The 16,084-nt window shown below is 48.4% G+C and overlaps 1 protein-coding gene across 1 annotated transcript in view; it reads left to right on the top strand.

Moving 5' to 3' along the window:
* SLCO2A1 (solute carrier organic anion transporter family member 2A1) overlaps positions 2,340 to 16,084 on the top strand; it is a 94,107-nt gene continuing 80,362 nt past the window's right edge. The window contains exon 1 of the mRNA XM_018051074.1: positions 2,340 to 2,435. Coding sequence (XP_017906563.1) covers positions 2,340 to 2,435 — 96 coding nt within the window. The remainder of the gene's footprint in view (positions 2,436 to 16,084) is intronic.

The following is a 16,084-nucleotide window of genomic DNA, read 5'->3' on the forward strand; positions in this document are numbered from 1 at the left end:
CGGATCCTTTGCCATCTGAGCAACCAGGGAAGCACACACACTTAAGAATCTTGAAGGGACCTAGGTCGTGATTCTGGACTACCTACTAGTGTCTTTTTGTTACGAAAGACCAATAAAACTCATTGAAGTCCCAACTTCAGTTAGCTCAACTGTTGGGTCTCCACTCCATTTAGGTGAACTCCCCCTAGGAAAGGTAGATGATGGCAGCTAACCATCTGTGGACATCTGAATAGACCTTTCCTTTAAAGATGATGTTAGTCCTGAGAATGGGCAAAGGCAAGATTAATGGAGGAGGACAAGGTGGGGTTGGAGAGGCTGACCCTGCCTGGGATTCTATCAGAGGACCACAGCAAGGCCTCACTCAATGTGTGAGGAAGCTGCTCTAGTGATGCGGCCCTAACATGACCATAACCTTGACCTGGGCCTTCTCTGCTAACTGCTTGGTCTCACTTGTGAAATGAGGCTGTTAGAATAGATAACTTTTCAAAGGTATAGTGCTATAAGTCTGGGCTTTGGAGTCAGGAAAGCTAGGTCCATCTTCATGGCTTACTAGCTATATGACTTCCAGGCACTCTTTTTGGTTGACCTCATCATCATCTGTAAAATCCAGATTATAACAGTGCTAATAACTGTTGGGCTAATGCTGGGGTTCTGTGGCATCGCATCTGGGAGTGCTAGCAGAATGCCATGTGGAGTCCACCATGGCTGCTAAAGCCCAGTGCCCAGCACATGCTGAGTGCTCTGTAGGGGGCCATTTTTGTGTTTCAAATTCTCCAAGCTGGCTTACTAACCAATGATTTCATGCTTCCTCTGGATCTGGGCCTGCTGCAGGGCTCCCGAAAGCCTCTCTAGTTTACCCTTGATCTGTGGGTGAGCCAACTGTCCCAAAGCCGCCTACAGTCCAGTGGCTTTTCCTCCAGCACTATGTGCTGTTGTGTCCAGGGTCCTGGGGCCGCAGGTGGAAAGGAGAAGCCCCTGGACACAGACAGCCCAGACCAGGCCCAGAAAGGCATCAATCGAGCCTTGGGTAGAAATAGGAGACCTACGTGGTCCATCTGTCCTGTGGCTCCTGTCTTAGCCAAATCTTCCTGGTAATTGAGGAGCATCTTTTCCTGGGAATAGTTGGGAGGGGGGATGTGTGTGTGGGGGGGTGGTGACTTGAAAACGTTGGCTCTTCAAGAATGACGGGAATTAGGGAACTGGAAAAACACCTCCAGAATTAGATTTCTTAGTGCAGCTGCTTTGGGCAGAACCTTCTTATCCTTCCCTTGGAAGTCTCACCTTCTTTCTCTTTCCAGCACTACGGATCTTAGTGGAAAAATCTTGGGGAAAAAAAACTAAGCGTCTGTTCTATTCCAGCCCTGAAAAGGAGATCAGTGGGTGTACCCCGTTTGTCCACGGCCCCACTCTCACCGCTCCTCCCCACTCCCACCCTCCTGGCAGCACTCCAGGCCGGAGCGAGCCATGCTGACACTCGACAGCACCTCCAGTTTACCTTGGCTCGGGTCCAGCCCGGGGCGGCCCCCACTTCTGCACCTTTGTTACCCGGCCCCTCTCTAGTGCAAAGAGCAGTTTAAATATAAATCAGTCTTCGACACAAACAGAGCCTCAGCGAGTCTCAGAGCCATCACCGGAACTGAGAGCCCAGGTTTTCGGCGAGTGCAAACAAGCAGAGACCGGCTCTGTGAATCTCCCAGATCGCATCGGGAGGGGCGCGGAAGCTCCCCCTCCCTTCACAAACGTCGGCTCCCCTCCAACCACCCTGGCTCGCGTTGGTTCCCTCAGCTCCCCTCGCCCCCGCCTCCTGTCTTGCACCTCCGTGGCCCTGCCGATCCCTTCCCTGGCCCCCTCGAGTCTGCGGGCCCGCGGCGCCCACCCTGCCACGCCAGCGCCCCGGGTGCCCCCACGCTCTGCAGCCGGCCGCTCCCCCTGCAGACCTCCGTCTCCCCGGCCCGCCACCCTCCGCCCCCACCCTCCGGCGGGCGGGCCCTTCTCCCGGGGCGGTCGAGCCTTGCGGGTCCCAGCCCAGCTGCGGACGCAGAGACAACTTCGGCCGGAAAGAGGTCAAGCGCCGCCGGCCGCCGCGTCACACCTGTCTGAGGGGGCGGCGGCGGCGGGGCGGGGGCTCGCAGCGCCTTTGACACCGAAGGGAAAGAGGGAGGAGGGAGCGCGCGTTTCATCATCGGCGGCGGTGGCCACTTATAAAACTTCTAGGCGCGCACCCTCGCGCTCACTCTCCTCCGGCCAGCGACACGGCGCCCGCCACCCGCTGGCCGCCCGCCGCAGCCCAGGCGCCCCGGCCCCGCTCGCCCGGCCTCCCGCCCCGTGCTGCCGCCTCCATGGGGCTCCTGTCCAAGCCCGGCGCGCGCCAGGGTAGCGCCGCCTCTGCGGGCCGAGCCGGCTGCAATCCCCGCTCTATCTTCAGCAACATTAAGGTGAGCGGAGAAGCGGGGCCATCGAGCCCGAGCCGCACAGGGCGCACCGTCGGCGCGGTCCCGGCGTCGGTGCTGCAGGCGCCTGGGAGCCGCTGAGGGTGCGGGCGCCCACCCTCGCAGTCCCTCGGTCGGTGCTGCGCTCCCCAGCGCATCTCCGCGGACCCCGCACCGCGGGCAAGGGGGCGCCCTGCCAGGAAAGCCGGTGCTGGTCGTGTGTGCGTGTGCGCGTGTGTGTGCATGTGTGTGTGCAGGCGTGCGTGTGCGTGTGTATGTGTGCGCGTGCGCTTACTCACACGCCCTCCTCGGGGTAGGAAACAGCGATGAAAGTTACCTGCTTATTGGGCCAACTCTATTCAGGTAGTCTTGGCACCAGGGAAGGGAATTGCCCAGTTCTTTGAACAAGAACATCTCCGGGACACGGTTTTGGGCTCCTGTGGGAGTTACTTTGTTAAGGGCGTGGGCTTGGAAGTGCCTGGTCTGGCGCCTTGTAGGGGACAGGCTGTGGTCCCTCTGAGATGAAGATCAGAGCCCGTCTCAGCTTGAGTGGGTGGCAGAAGAGCCATTCTCCACTATGCTTTCCTCGTCCCTGAGGGCGGCAGCCAGCGCGTGGGCTCTGCTACCTGATGGGGCTGCTGCCTGCAATGTTAAGAATTCCCCCGAGGCTGGCAACCTACACTGCAGCTCTTGGACTAGCTTTCCAGGTCCGGAACTAGCCCCCGGAAAGCAGCGGCTTTTGGTCTATGCAATAAAGTCTAGGCAGGTGCCTGGCAAGTTATGGGGAGTGGGTGAAGAAAAGCTGGGTGTAGGCAGTTGTGTGGTGAGGTTGCTTTCCTCCACTCACAGGTCCAAGAGGACTGGAAGGGTGGAATGCACACTCAGGCTTTTTTGCCTCTTCTGGGGGGGCAAAATGCACCTCCTGTGGTGAGGATGTGGGAGGTGGTGGAGCCCAGGTCAGGTTTCCTTGGAGTCAGGGCAGATGGTGCAGACAGGCTGTTTATGGCAGCCACGCAGTCAGATTTGGGGCGGTAAAGCCTCCAGTGGTACAGTTAAGGGGAACCTGAAACACACGAAGGAAGGATAAAGGTCTCCCTGGGCTGGTTTTGTGTCCAAAAGAAAGGGATCTGGAGGTCACAGTGGAACCCATCTGTGTACTTACACATATTGTTAGCAATAGAGCTGGGCTCCCCACTCCTGCTTCTGTTCTTTCCCCATACCACGCTAGGCTGAATTGATTCCATGGTTGGATGTAAGTAAGACAGAAATTTTGAGAGAGTTTAAAATAATCCTCCAATCTCTTCACCTTTGGCCAGACCCTGATGAGAACACTGTGGTTTTGGTCCCATCATTTTAAGAAAGTTTAGAAAGGTTTCAGCAGAGAATTGTGGAAAATTTGGTGTTTATAAATTAGCAATTGGGAGGAAAGGGCCAGAGTAATCATCAGGTGGTCTGAAAAGAAAGAGGCCCAGGAGGGAGCCAGACTGAGGCTAAGTCCTCTGTTTTCACCACTCTTAGTGTTGGGAGCAGGAGGGACAGCTCATAGCCAGGGTAACCCCAAATGAGATTGATCTGTTTAGACCCGCCCTGAGTCTCTAAAATAAATAAGTTTACGGCAGCAGTTTCTTTGAAGATCTGTAAATATAAGATAATTTATCACATGCTGATGATTTAGTCACACGTGCCTGAGGCTTGGGCCCAGGCCAATTGGCCTCCTTAAGACTCATACCAGTTAAAAGTTTTTCTGCACTCTGAAAACCAGAATTTTTTCAATCATTTCTTCCCTTAATCCATAATAATTCTAAGGCCAGAGTTAGGAGCAACTTTCACTTAGCTTCACTTACTAGCTTGAAAACAGGTAGGAAATTTGATATCTCAAGGCAAATCTGGGGGCTGGAATTCCATGAGTTAAATTCCCTGAAGCCTTTTCTTCCAGGGGACATTGCTGACATTTGGGGGCTTTGCTATATGATGAGAGATTTCCTCCTCCCAATAAGAAGGTTGGTGGCTGCCCTGCACCTTCCCAGGGGGTGTGGACCGCACATGTTTTGTGACATGTGTGATAAGGGAGGAACAAGGGACACCCAGCCTGAGGACCCATCGTTTTTCCAGGTTCCTCCTTGTTGGGACAGGTTGACCAATAGGCTTTACAGTCGCTCAGTCATGTCCAACTCTTGCAACCCCGTAGACTCTAGCCCGCCAGACTCTTCTGTCCATGGGATTTCCAGGCAAGAATGCTGGCATGGGTTGCTATTTCCTCCTTCAGGGGAACTTCCTGACCCAGGGATCAAATCCTCCTGCACTGGCAGACAGATTCCTTACCACTGAACCACATGGGAAGCCCAATAAGCTTTATGACATTCTTGCAATACCCCACATACCATATGGTTTGGGAAAAGGCATGAAATAAGGGGACTAAGACTCAAGCCTCATGCCATCCCCTTACTTAACTAGGTGATACAGGAAAGCATTCCTGAGCCTCAGAGTCCTTAAGTGAAAAAAACTGGGTAATATGAACAATGCCTAACCTCCCCCCCCCCCAGGGCTGGTGGGGGAGGGCTTCCTAAGGATTATGTGGAAAGAGGCAGAGGAAATAGCTTTGTAAATCATGCTGGGCTTTCTGGTATTGGCATCATTGTGAGGTCAGTTCTTGCCTCAGCAAACAAGACTTAGCATACAAACGTCATTTCGAATCTATTATTCCACCAATTATACCTCATTCTGTGAGACACAGTTAATAGTTAAGAGAAACTGCAGTTTATAATAATAATATCCCAAAAATAACAATAGAAGCTAACAGCAACGGATCTGTCTGAATGTACTTGAACTATGGACATAGTTTACCCATATGCAATCCTCATTACAGCTCTATCAACTTTACACTGTTACTGTTCCCATTAATGATGAGGAAAACAAGGCTTTGCGAGTCTGGTCTCTTGGGTGTGGATACGTAGAAAGGGTGGTGTGTAGAGGAACCAGGAATGTGAGCCTCTGAAGTCAGAGCCCCAAACCCTAACCCCTGTGTGCCTGGCCCTGTCTATTGCACAGTGCTGGATAGCTCTGTATGAGCACGTGGAGATACCTTGGGTGTACTTATTCCGAGCAGTCAGGGGTTTCTCCAGACTCTGGTGACACACCCCAGTTGTGACCAGTGGCTGCAGCTCAGATGTGCATAGGCACTAACAGGTTCAGATCTTTTTTTCTTCCTGGTCTCATTTCAAGAGCCTGGTGACTCTCAGGCATGGGGTGACTCTCAGGCATTCGTACTTCCTTCTGCAGGAGTCCGTACAATTGTTATTTACTCTGGAGAGTCACTATTGCTTCTGACTTGTGTGCATGCCTGCATAATTACTCAGTTGTGTCCGACTCTTTTGTGACCCCGTGGACCGCAGCCCACAGTGTTGGGGAACAAAATCTTGGCTTTCTCTGCCCACTGAAGCCGGATAAAAATTACAGAGACAGAGTCTGGAGGATATAAAAAGGTGGCTTTAATCCTTAGCTGGCGGAGAGGGCAACATAGTAGGCTCATGCCTCAAGAACTGTGCCGCCCCTCCTGAGGAGGGGCCTAGGGCTTTATATAGGATGAGTGCTTGCGGTTAAGGGTCAGTGATGAGGAGCAAAGGTGTTAGGATCTGGTCTTCTTCCTCCTGCATTGTTTCAAAAATAGCCACGGGCTGGCTTCAGGTAGCCTCTGGCAGTCTGGTGGCCCAGTAGTTGGGTCCATTGTGTATTTTTACTTGGGCCTTCTTTCTGATACAGAAAAACTTCTGCGGGTTGATCTGCCAAGGGAGTGCTATAAAGGTGAACACCAAATACAGGATGTAATTGGCATAGAACCAGAAGATAATAGGTGCAAAATGTAGCTTATGCAGAATTAGGGGGCAGAAAACCAAACTTATTTATAGACATGCAGAGTTAGGGGGCAAAAAAGCAAGCTTAGTTACAGAGTACAGATTCAGTTCAGTTCAGTTCAGTTCAGTCGCTCAGTCGTGTCCGACTCTTTGCGAACCCATGAATCACAGTATGCCAGGCCTCCCTGTCCATCACCAACTCCTGGAGTTCACTCAGGCTCAACGTCCATCGAGTCAGTGATGCCATCCAGCCATCTCATCCTCTGTTGTCCCCTTCTCCTCCTGCCCCCAATCCCTCCCAGCATCAGAGTCTTTTCCAATGAGTCAACTCTTCCCATGAGGTGGCCAAAGTACTGGAGTTTCAGCTTCAGCATCATTCCTTCCAAAGAAATCCCAGGGCTGATCTCCTTCAGAATGGACTGGTTGGATCTCCTTGCAGTGCAAGGCTCTCAACAGTCTTCTCCAACACCACAGTTCAAAAGCATCAATTCTTAGGCTCTCAGCCTTCACAGTCCAACTCTCACATCCATACATGACTACTGGAAAAACCATAGCCTTGACTAGACAGACTTTAGTTGGCAAAGTAATGTCTCTGCTTTTGAATATGCTATCTAGGTTGATCATAACTTTTCTTCCAAGGAGTAAGTGTCTTTTGATTTCATGGCTGCAGTCCAGATTAGGAACAGTTAAAAGTAAAAACTAGGAAAGTTCGGGACTGTTCACTGTTCTCTTTATCTTCTTTGTTCTCAGGAAAGGGAAAGAAAAACTCATTCCTCATTTTTCCTTTTCACTGCAATACCAGGCTCCTCTGTCCGTGGAATTTTCCAGGCAAGAATACTGGAGTGTGTTGCCTTTCCCTCCTCCAGGGGATCTTCCCAACCCAGGGATCGAACCCACGTCTCCTGCACTGGCAGACAGATGCTTTAGCACTGAGCCACCTTGCTTACAGCATTCTTTTTTTTTTTTTAACATGTAATGCTTTTTAGTAACATAAGGCTAATTAGAATGTTATTGAATACAAATTATAAACACACGTTCTTAGAAATAATTGCTGTGTGTATTGTATTTTTTTAACTCCTTTTCTTATTAAATAATTTTTAAATTAAGAAGTAGAGGACCTGCTCTGGAGAAGGCAATGGCAGCCCACTCCAGTACTCTTGCCTGGAAAATCCCATGGATGGAGGAGCCTGGTAGGCTGCAGTCCATGGGGTCGTGAAGAGTCGGACACGACTGAGCGACTTCACTTTCACTTTTCACTTTCATGCCTTGGAGACGGAAATGGCAACCCACTCCAGTGTTCTTGCCTGGAGAATCCCAGGGACGGGGGAGCCTGGTGGGCTGCCATCTATGGGGTCGCACAGAGTCGGACACAACTGAAGTGACAGCAGCAGCAGCAGCAGAATACTCGCTCACCAGCTGTTGTCAGGGGGAGCAGTTCAGCATTCAAAACTCCTAAGCTCCAAATTAAGAACAGGTTCATTCAATGTTTATGGGGCGCGAGTCAGAGAGGTGAGGGGGAAACCTTGGTGGCTAACATATCCTAGCAACCTCAAAGAGATTTGTTTCTTCTTAAAATGAAACTTTTGGAGCCAAACTGGGGTTATCTTATAGAAGGAGTGGTTGATTGGTAATTGCTGCCCACGTTTTGGGAACTTTCACACCCAGGGTCCCAGCCTAGCGAAATAATGGCTGTCCTGTCAGTGGGGGTGGAAGGCGGGGGAAGAACAGTGGGAAGAAGGAGATCTCACAGCTGGGCCTGAGTGACTCTGGTGACCCCCCAAGTGAGGGAGGGGTGCTTTGTTCTGGCCTGTGTCCAGAATGTCCAGAGGCTTCTGACCCCCAGCCATGGGGCAGCAGCTTGGGCTTAACTTCTCAGTTTTCAGAGGAAAGTACTACATCCCCACAACCTGCAATCCATGCCTCGGGAGACACTGAAGACAATCCCCTGGGTCAGAGAATGCCCTCATCTGCCTATGAGCTGACATGCTCTTTCCTTCCTGGGCTGTTTCTCTGACACAAGGGACAGCATATGTTATGCTCTCCAGGGTGTCTGTCCCCTGAGAGGCCCACCCTGCTCTGCTTATGGGTGTTGGGGGTCGAGGAGGGAGAATTATGGGACTGGGTGGGGTGGAGGTCAAAGGTTATTCACATCCTTTCCTCCTGTGACTGTGCCTCAAGCCCTTTCCTGGTTTTCATTTTGTCTCCTGGTGATGAATTTAACAAGTGGAAAGTGAAAGTGAAAGCCACACAGTCGTGTCCAACTCTTTGGGACCCCATAGAGTATACAGTCCATGGAATTGTCCAGGCCAGAATACTGGAGTGGACAGCCTTTCCCTTCTTCAGCGGATCTTCCCAACCCAGGGATCGAACCCAGGTCTCCCACATTGCAGGCAGATTCTTTACCAGCTGAGCCACAAGGGAAGCCCAAGAATACCAAAGTGGGTAGCCTGTCCCTTCTCCAGCAGATCTTCCCGATCTAGGAATCAATCCAGGGTCTCCTGCATTGCAGGCAGATTCTTTACCAACTGAGCTATCAGGAAGGCAAGTGGAAGAAGGATTTATTTTGAAATAATTACAGATTCATAGGAAAAATGGTGCTGAGAGGACCTATGTACTTTTTACCTGGTTCCTTCCAAGGGTTTCACCTTACATAGCTGCAAATGCAAGACCAAAAACAGGGGAGTGACATTGCAGTAATGTGTGAGTATAGTTCTAGGCCATTCGATCACGTGTACAGATTCAGGGAACTGCCATCCCTCTGCTTTAAGACTATCCCATTGCCACCGAGATCTCCTTCTGATGACGCTAATATATTCTCTAGCACTGTAACTTAGTCATTTTGAGAACATGATATAAATGAAATCATGAAATATGTGTGTGACCTTTTGAGATTGCTTTTTTCATTCAGCATAATGCCCTTGAGATCATTCCAAGTTGTTCCATGTATCAGTAGTTTGTTCCTCTTTATTGCTGAATACTGTTCCATGGCATGGATGTTATCATGATTTGTCCAGCCATTCACCTTCTGAAGGACGTGTGGGTTGTTCCAGTTTGGGGCTGTTACAGATAAAGCTGCTATGAACAATCATGTATAGGTTTTTGTGTAGGCATAAATTCTCATTTTGCTGGGGTAAAAACCCTAATTCTGGGAAAGATTGACGGTAGGAGGGAAAGGGGATGACAGAGGATGAGATGGTTGGATGGCATCACTGACTCGATGGACATCCGGCAGTTGGAGAGGGACAGGGAAACTTGGCGTGCTGCAGTCCCTGGGGCCGTGGAGTCGGACACGACTGGTCGACTGAACTGAAATGAAAAGCCCAGGAGTGCATTTTCTGGGTCGCATGGTGGTTTCCTGTTGATTTTTTTTTCTTAAAGAAACTGCCAAACTATTTTCCAGAGTGGGTATAACATTTTACATTTGCACTAGCAAGGTTTGAGAAATTCAGTTCCTCTACTGAACTGATGTTGTTACTGTTTTTTATTTTAGCTATCCTTTTTTTTTTTTTGAAAGAATTCCTCTCCTACAGAAGGGCACTGCCACTGGTGAAAATAAACTGGAAGATCCCATTTTTATACAACAATAGAATGTCAAAACTGGCCAGAACCTCCTCCAAATGAAAAATGGACCCAGAGAGGGGTGGTGACCCCTGCAAGGTCTCAGGGAACTAGGAGTATTTTAGTTGTTTGGATTGGTGTGTAGTGAGATCTCAGTGTGGTCTTGATTTGCATTTCCCAATTGGCTGGCGCTATTGAACATCTCTTCATGTGCTCATTTGCCAGGTGTATACCCTCTTCAGGCTTCCCTGCTGGCTCAGTTAGTAAAGAACCCGCCCGCAATGCAGGAGCCTGAGGTTCGATCCCTGGGTTAGGAAGATCCCGTGGAGAAGAAAATTGCAACCCACTCCACTATTCATGCCTGGAGAATCCCATAGTAGACAGAGGAGCCTGGCAGGCCACACTCCACGGGGTTGCAAGGAGTCAGACACGACTGAGTGACTAACCAGCAACAGCAGCAATACCGTCTTCACTGAAATATGTGTTCATGTATTTTGTCCCTTTTCTTATTGTATTTTTGAATTATTGTTTTGAGATTTTTTTCTTTTGCATATATGAGATACAAGTCCTTCATTGGGCATACTGTTTGCAAACATTTTCTCCCAGTCTGTAGCTTTTCATCCTCTCAGCAGAATCTTTCACAGAGAAAAAGGTTTTGATTCCAATAAAGTCTATGGCTCAGAGGTTAAAGTGTCTGCCTGGAATGCGGGAGACCCGGGTTCGATCCCTGGGTCAGGAATATCCCCTGGAGAAGGAAATGGCAACCCACTCCAGTTCTCTTGCTTGGAGAATCCCATGGAGGGAGGAGCCTGGTAGGCTACAGTCCATGGGGTCACAAAGAGTCGGACACGACTGAGCGACTTCACTTCACTTAACACTTAACTTAAAGTCTAATTTATCCATTTTTAAACTTATGGATCCTGCTTTTATTGTTGTCTAAAAACTCTTCACCAAATCCTAACTCATAAAAGAGAAATCCTGTGTTTCTTCTAAAAGTTATATGTATTTTTTTTTACATTTCAATCTGTGACTCATTTTGAGTTAATTTTTTGTAGAAGTGTGAGGTTTAAGTCAAGGTTTCATTGTTTTGCCTGTGGTTAGGGACAAATAAATGGTTCCTGCACCGTTTGTTGACAAGACTGTCCGTACTCTATTAGACTGCCTCTGGGTCTTTGTCGAAGATCAGTCGGCCATACTTGTGTGGGTCCATTCAGGGTTTTCTATCACGCTTCATTGATATGTGTTTGTCTCTCTGCCCCCATGTGTTGATTACTGTAGCTAAACAGCAAGTCTCGCTATCAGGTAAAATTTGACTTTCATCCTGCAATGGTACGATTACCAAATCTTATCACCCACTCAGTTTCCCTTCTCCTTTGCCTTTTAGGAAGAGTTAAGAGCAGATTTAAAGCTTGCTTTTAGTAACTGGATGGAATTTTATGTATTTACATGCTCCAGCTTTTCTTCTGGCTTGAGCTAAATGGTTGTCTTTTCCCTTGAATTTGACTTTTCAGTATATGTTTCTAAACTTTTTCTATTCATAATAACAGCCCTGCAAAGGAGGTATAAGCATTTCCATTTCATACTGGAAATCTAGGTTCATCCAAGGCCACATATCCAGTCAGTGGCAAAGCAGGAATTCCCGCAGGTGTCAGCTCACTCCCAACCCCCTCCTTCCCATGGCCACAGAATGCCTCTCAGTTCCAGATTCCCTTGTCCATGAACATTTGGGTCTGAGCTTAGTGATCTCTGAGGTCCTTTTAGGTTCTCAGATTCCCATCTCATGCTAACAAGTTGCTGATTGAGATGAGACCAGGAGTAGAGCCAGTTGGATCTGAGCTTTGCTGGGAGACCTGCTCTGAGTTTAGTTCAGTTCAGTTGCTCAGTTGTGTCCAACTCTTTGCGACCCCATGAATCGCAGCACGCCAGGCCTCCCTGTCCATCACCAACTCCTGGAGTACACTCAAACTCATGTCCATTGAGTCGGTGATGCCATCCAGCCATCTCATCCTCTGTTGTCCCATTCTCCTTCTGCCCCCAATTCCTCCCACCATCAGAGTCTTTTCCAGTGAGTCACCTCTTCACATGAGGTGGCCAAAGTATTGGAGTTTCAGCTTTAGAATCAGTCCTTCCAAAGAACACCCAGGGCTGACCTCCTTTAGAATCGACTGGTTGGATCTCCTTGTAGTCCAAGGGACTCTCAAGAGTCTTCTCCAACACCACAGTTCAGAAGCATCAATTCTTTGGCACTCAGCTTTCTTCACAGTCCAACTCTCACATCCATACATGACCACGGGAAAAACCATAGCCTTGACTAGACGGACCTTTGTTGGCAAAGTAACGTCTCTGCTTTCGAATATGCTATCTAGGTTGGTCATAACTTTCCTTCCAAGGAGTAAGCGTCTTTTAATTTCATGGCTGCAGTCACCATCTGCAGTGATTTTGGAGCCCCAAAAAATAAAGTCTGACACTGTTTCCACTGTTTCCCCATCTATTTCCCATGAAGTGATGGGATCAGATGCCATGATCTTTGTTTTCTGAATGTTGAGCTTTAAGCCAACTTTTTCACTCTCCTCTTTCACTTTCATCAAGAGGCTTTTTAGTTCCTCTTCACTTTCTGCCATAAGGGTGGTGTCATCTGCATATCTGAGGTTATTGATATTTCTCCCTGCAATCTTGATTCCAGCTTGTGCTTCTTCCAGCCCAGCGTTTCTCATGATATACTCTGCATATAAGTTAAATAAGCAGGGTGACAATATACAGCCTTGACGCACTCCTTTTCCTATTTGGAACCAGTCTGTTGTTCCATGTCCAGTTCTAACTGTTGCTTCCTGACCAGCACATAAGTTTCTCAAGAGGCAGGTCAGATGGTCTCATATTTCCATTTCCTTCAGAATTTTCCACAGTTTATTGTGATTCACACAGTCAAAGGCTTTGGCATAGTCAATAAAGCAGAAATAGATGTTTTTCTGGAACTCTCTTGCTTTTTCCATGATCCAGTGGACGTTGGCAATTTGATCTCTGGTTCCTCTGTCTTTTCTAAAAGCAGCTTGAACATCTGGAAGTTCATGGTTCACGTACTGCTGAAGCCAGCTTGGAGAATTTTGAGCATTACTTTACTAGCGTGTGAGATGAGTGCAATTGTGTGGTAGTTTGAGCATTCTTTTGCATTGCCTTTCTTTAGAATTGGAATGAAAATTCACCTTTTCCAGTCCTGTGGCCACTGCTGAGTTTTCCAAACTTGCTGGCATATTGAGTGCAGCACTTTCACAGCATCATCTTTCAGGATTTGAAATAGCTCAACTGGAATTCCATCACCTCCACTAGCTTTGTTCGTAGTGATGCTTTCTAAGGCCCACTTGACTTCACAATCCAGGATGTCTGGCTCTAGGTGAGTGATCACACCATTGTGATTATCTTAGTCGTAAAGATCTTTTTTGTACAGTTCTTCCATGTATTCTTGCCACCTCTTCTTAATATCTTCTGCTTCTGTTAGGCCCATACCATTTCTGTCCTTTATTGAGCCCATCTTTGCATGAAATGTTCCCTTGGTATCTCTAATTTTCTTGAAGAGAGCTCTAGTCTTTCCCATTCTGTTCTTTTTCTCCATTTCTTTGCATTGATTGCTGAGGAAGCCTTTCTTATCTCTTCTTGCTATTCTCTGGAACTCTGCATTCAGATGCTTATATCTTTCCTTTTCTCCTTGGCTTTTCACTTCTCTTCTTTTCACAGCTATTTGTAAGGCCTCCCCAGACAGCCATTTTGCTTTTTTGCATTTCTTTTCCATGGGGATGGTCTTGATCCCTGTCTCCTGTACAATGTCATGAACCTCATTCCATAGTTCATCAGGTACTCTTATCAGATCTAGTCCCTTAAATCTATTTATCACTTCCACTGTATGATCATAAGGGATTTTATTTAGGTCATACCTGAATGGGCTAGTGGTTTTCCCTACTTTCTTCAATTTAAGTCTGAATTTGGCAATAAGGAGTTCATGATCTGAGCCACAGTCAGCTCCCAGTCTTGATTTTGCTGACTGTATAAAGCTTCTCCATCTTTGGCTGCTAAGAATATAATTAAACTGATTTTGGTGTTGACCATCTGGTGATGTCCATGTGTAGAGTCTTCTCTTGTGTTGTTGGAAGAGGGTGTTTGCTATGACCAGTGCGTTCTCTTGGCAAAACTCTATTAGCCTTTGCCCTGCTTCATTCTGTATTCCAAGGCCAAATTTGCCTGTTACTCCAGGTGTTTCTTGACTTCCTATGTTTGCATTCCAGTCCCCTATAATGAAAAGGACATCTTTTTTGGGTGTTAGTTCTAAAAGATCTTGTAGGTCTTCATAGAACTGTTCAACTTCAGCTTCTTCAGCGTTACTGGTTGGGGCATAAGCTTGGATCACCGTGATAGTGAATGGTTTGCCTTGGAAACGAACAGATATCTTTCTGTCATTTTTGAGGTTGCATCCAAGTACTGCATTCTGGACTCTTTTGTTGACCATGATGGCTACTCCATTTCTTCTGAGGGATTCCTGCCCGCAGTAGTAGATATAATGGTCATCTGAGTTAAATTCACCCATTCCAGTCCATTTTAGCTTGCTGATTCCTAGAATGTCGACGTTCACTCTTGCCATGTCCTGTTTGACCACTTCCAATTTGCCTTGATTCTTGGACCTGACATTCCAGGTTCCTATGCAATATTGCCCTTAACAGCATCGGATCTTGCTTCTATCACCAGTCACATCCACAGCTGGATATTGTTTTTGCTTTGGCTCCATCCCTTCATTCTTTCTGGAGTTATTTCTCCATTGATCTCCAGTAGCATATTGGGCACCTAATGACCTGGGGAGTTCCTCTTTTGGTATCCTATCATTTTGCCTTTTCATACTGTTCATGGGGTTCTCAAGGCAAGAATACTGAAGTGGCTTGCCATTCCCTTCTCCAGTGACCACATTCTGTTAGACCTCTCCACCATGACCCACCCATCTTGGGTGGTCCCACACGGTATGGCTTAGTTTCATTGAGTTAGACAACGCTGTTGTCCGTGTGATTAGATTGACTAGTTTTCTGTGAGTATGGTTTCAGTGTGTCTGCCCTCTGATGCCCTCTCACAGCACCTACCATCTTACTTGGGTTTCTCTTGCTTTGGACGTGGGGTATTTCTTCATGGCTGCTCCCGCAAAGCCCAGCCACGGCTCCTTACCTTGGATGAGGGATATCTCCTCACCGCTGCCCTCCTGACCTTGAACGTGGAGTAGCTCCTCTCGGCCCTCCTGTGCCCGTGCAGCCACCGCTCCTTGGATGTGGGGTTGCTCTTCTCGGCCGCCACCTTGCTCTGAAACCTGGCAAAAGAGGAGGGTATGGGCTGGCTGGGTTGTCTGCAATTAATCTCAGCTCTCTTTATTTAGAGGACCTTGATTCCCTGGAATGGATTAAATTTGATCAGAAGCGATGGATGAAACCAAGGCCCAGAGTCTCAGACTACACTGCAGGCTGGATGGCTGGGAGGATGCTGTGCAGTGATCACCCCTCTCACCATCTCCCCAGCCTCGTCACCTTGTTGGGTGGAAATGTCACAGAGGCTGTGGGTTGAGCAGAGAGCCCCAGCTGGGGCAGTAACCCCAGGACTTGTGACCTGTGGGACACTCAGTCTGGTCAGCATCGGCACTGACCCCTACAGGGTTGACTTCTGCCTCTAGAAATGTGGGAACACTAACCCTTTCTTTAAGATTTAGTGTGTACCCATTCCAGTACTGTTGCCTGGAAAATCCCATGGACAGAGGAGCCTGGAAGGCTGCAGTCCATGGGGTCGCGAAGAGTCGGACATGACTGAGTGACTTCACTTTCACTTTTCACTTTCATGCATTGGAGAAGGAAATGGCAACCCACTCCAGTGTTCTTGCCTGGAGAATCCCGGGGACGGGGGAGCCTGGTGGGCTGCTGTCTCTGGTATCGCACAGAGTTGGACACGACTGAAGCGACTTAGCAGCAGCAGCAGCAGCAAGTCGTTTAGGACCCCGAGAGTCCCAGTGATGAGTTTTGTTTACCCAAACATCAGCCTTAACTATATATGTTCTGAAGTGTGTCCCATCCAACGCCCTTGGGAGATGTGCCCTGGAGCACAGAAGGCCTCAGTTAAAATGCAGGTGGCACCAGTAAGCTTCAGTAAGCTAGTGACTGGCCCTGAATTCTAAAGGAGTGACCAGATGTCCACACTGGAGGGGGACAAGGGGATGAAGGTGGGCTCTGGAGA

Source organism: Capra hircus, chromosome 1, assembly GCF_001704415.2.
Source record: "Capra hircus breed San Clemente chromosome 1, ASM170441v1, whole genome shotgun sequence".
Classification (NCBI taxonomy): Eukaryota; Metazoa; Chordata; class Mammalia; order Artiodactyla; family Bovidae; genus Capra; species Capra hircus.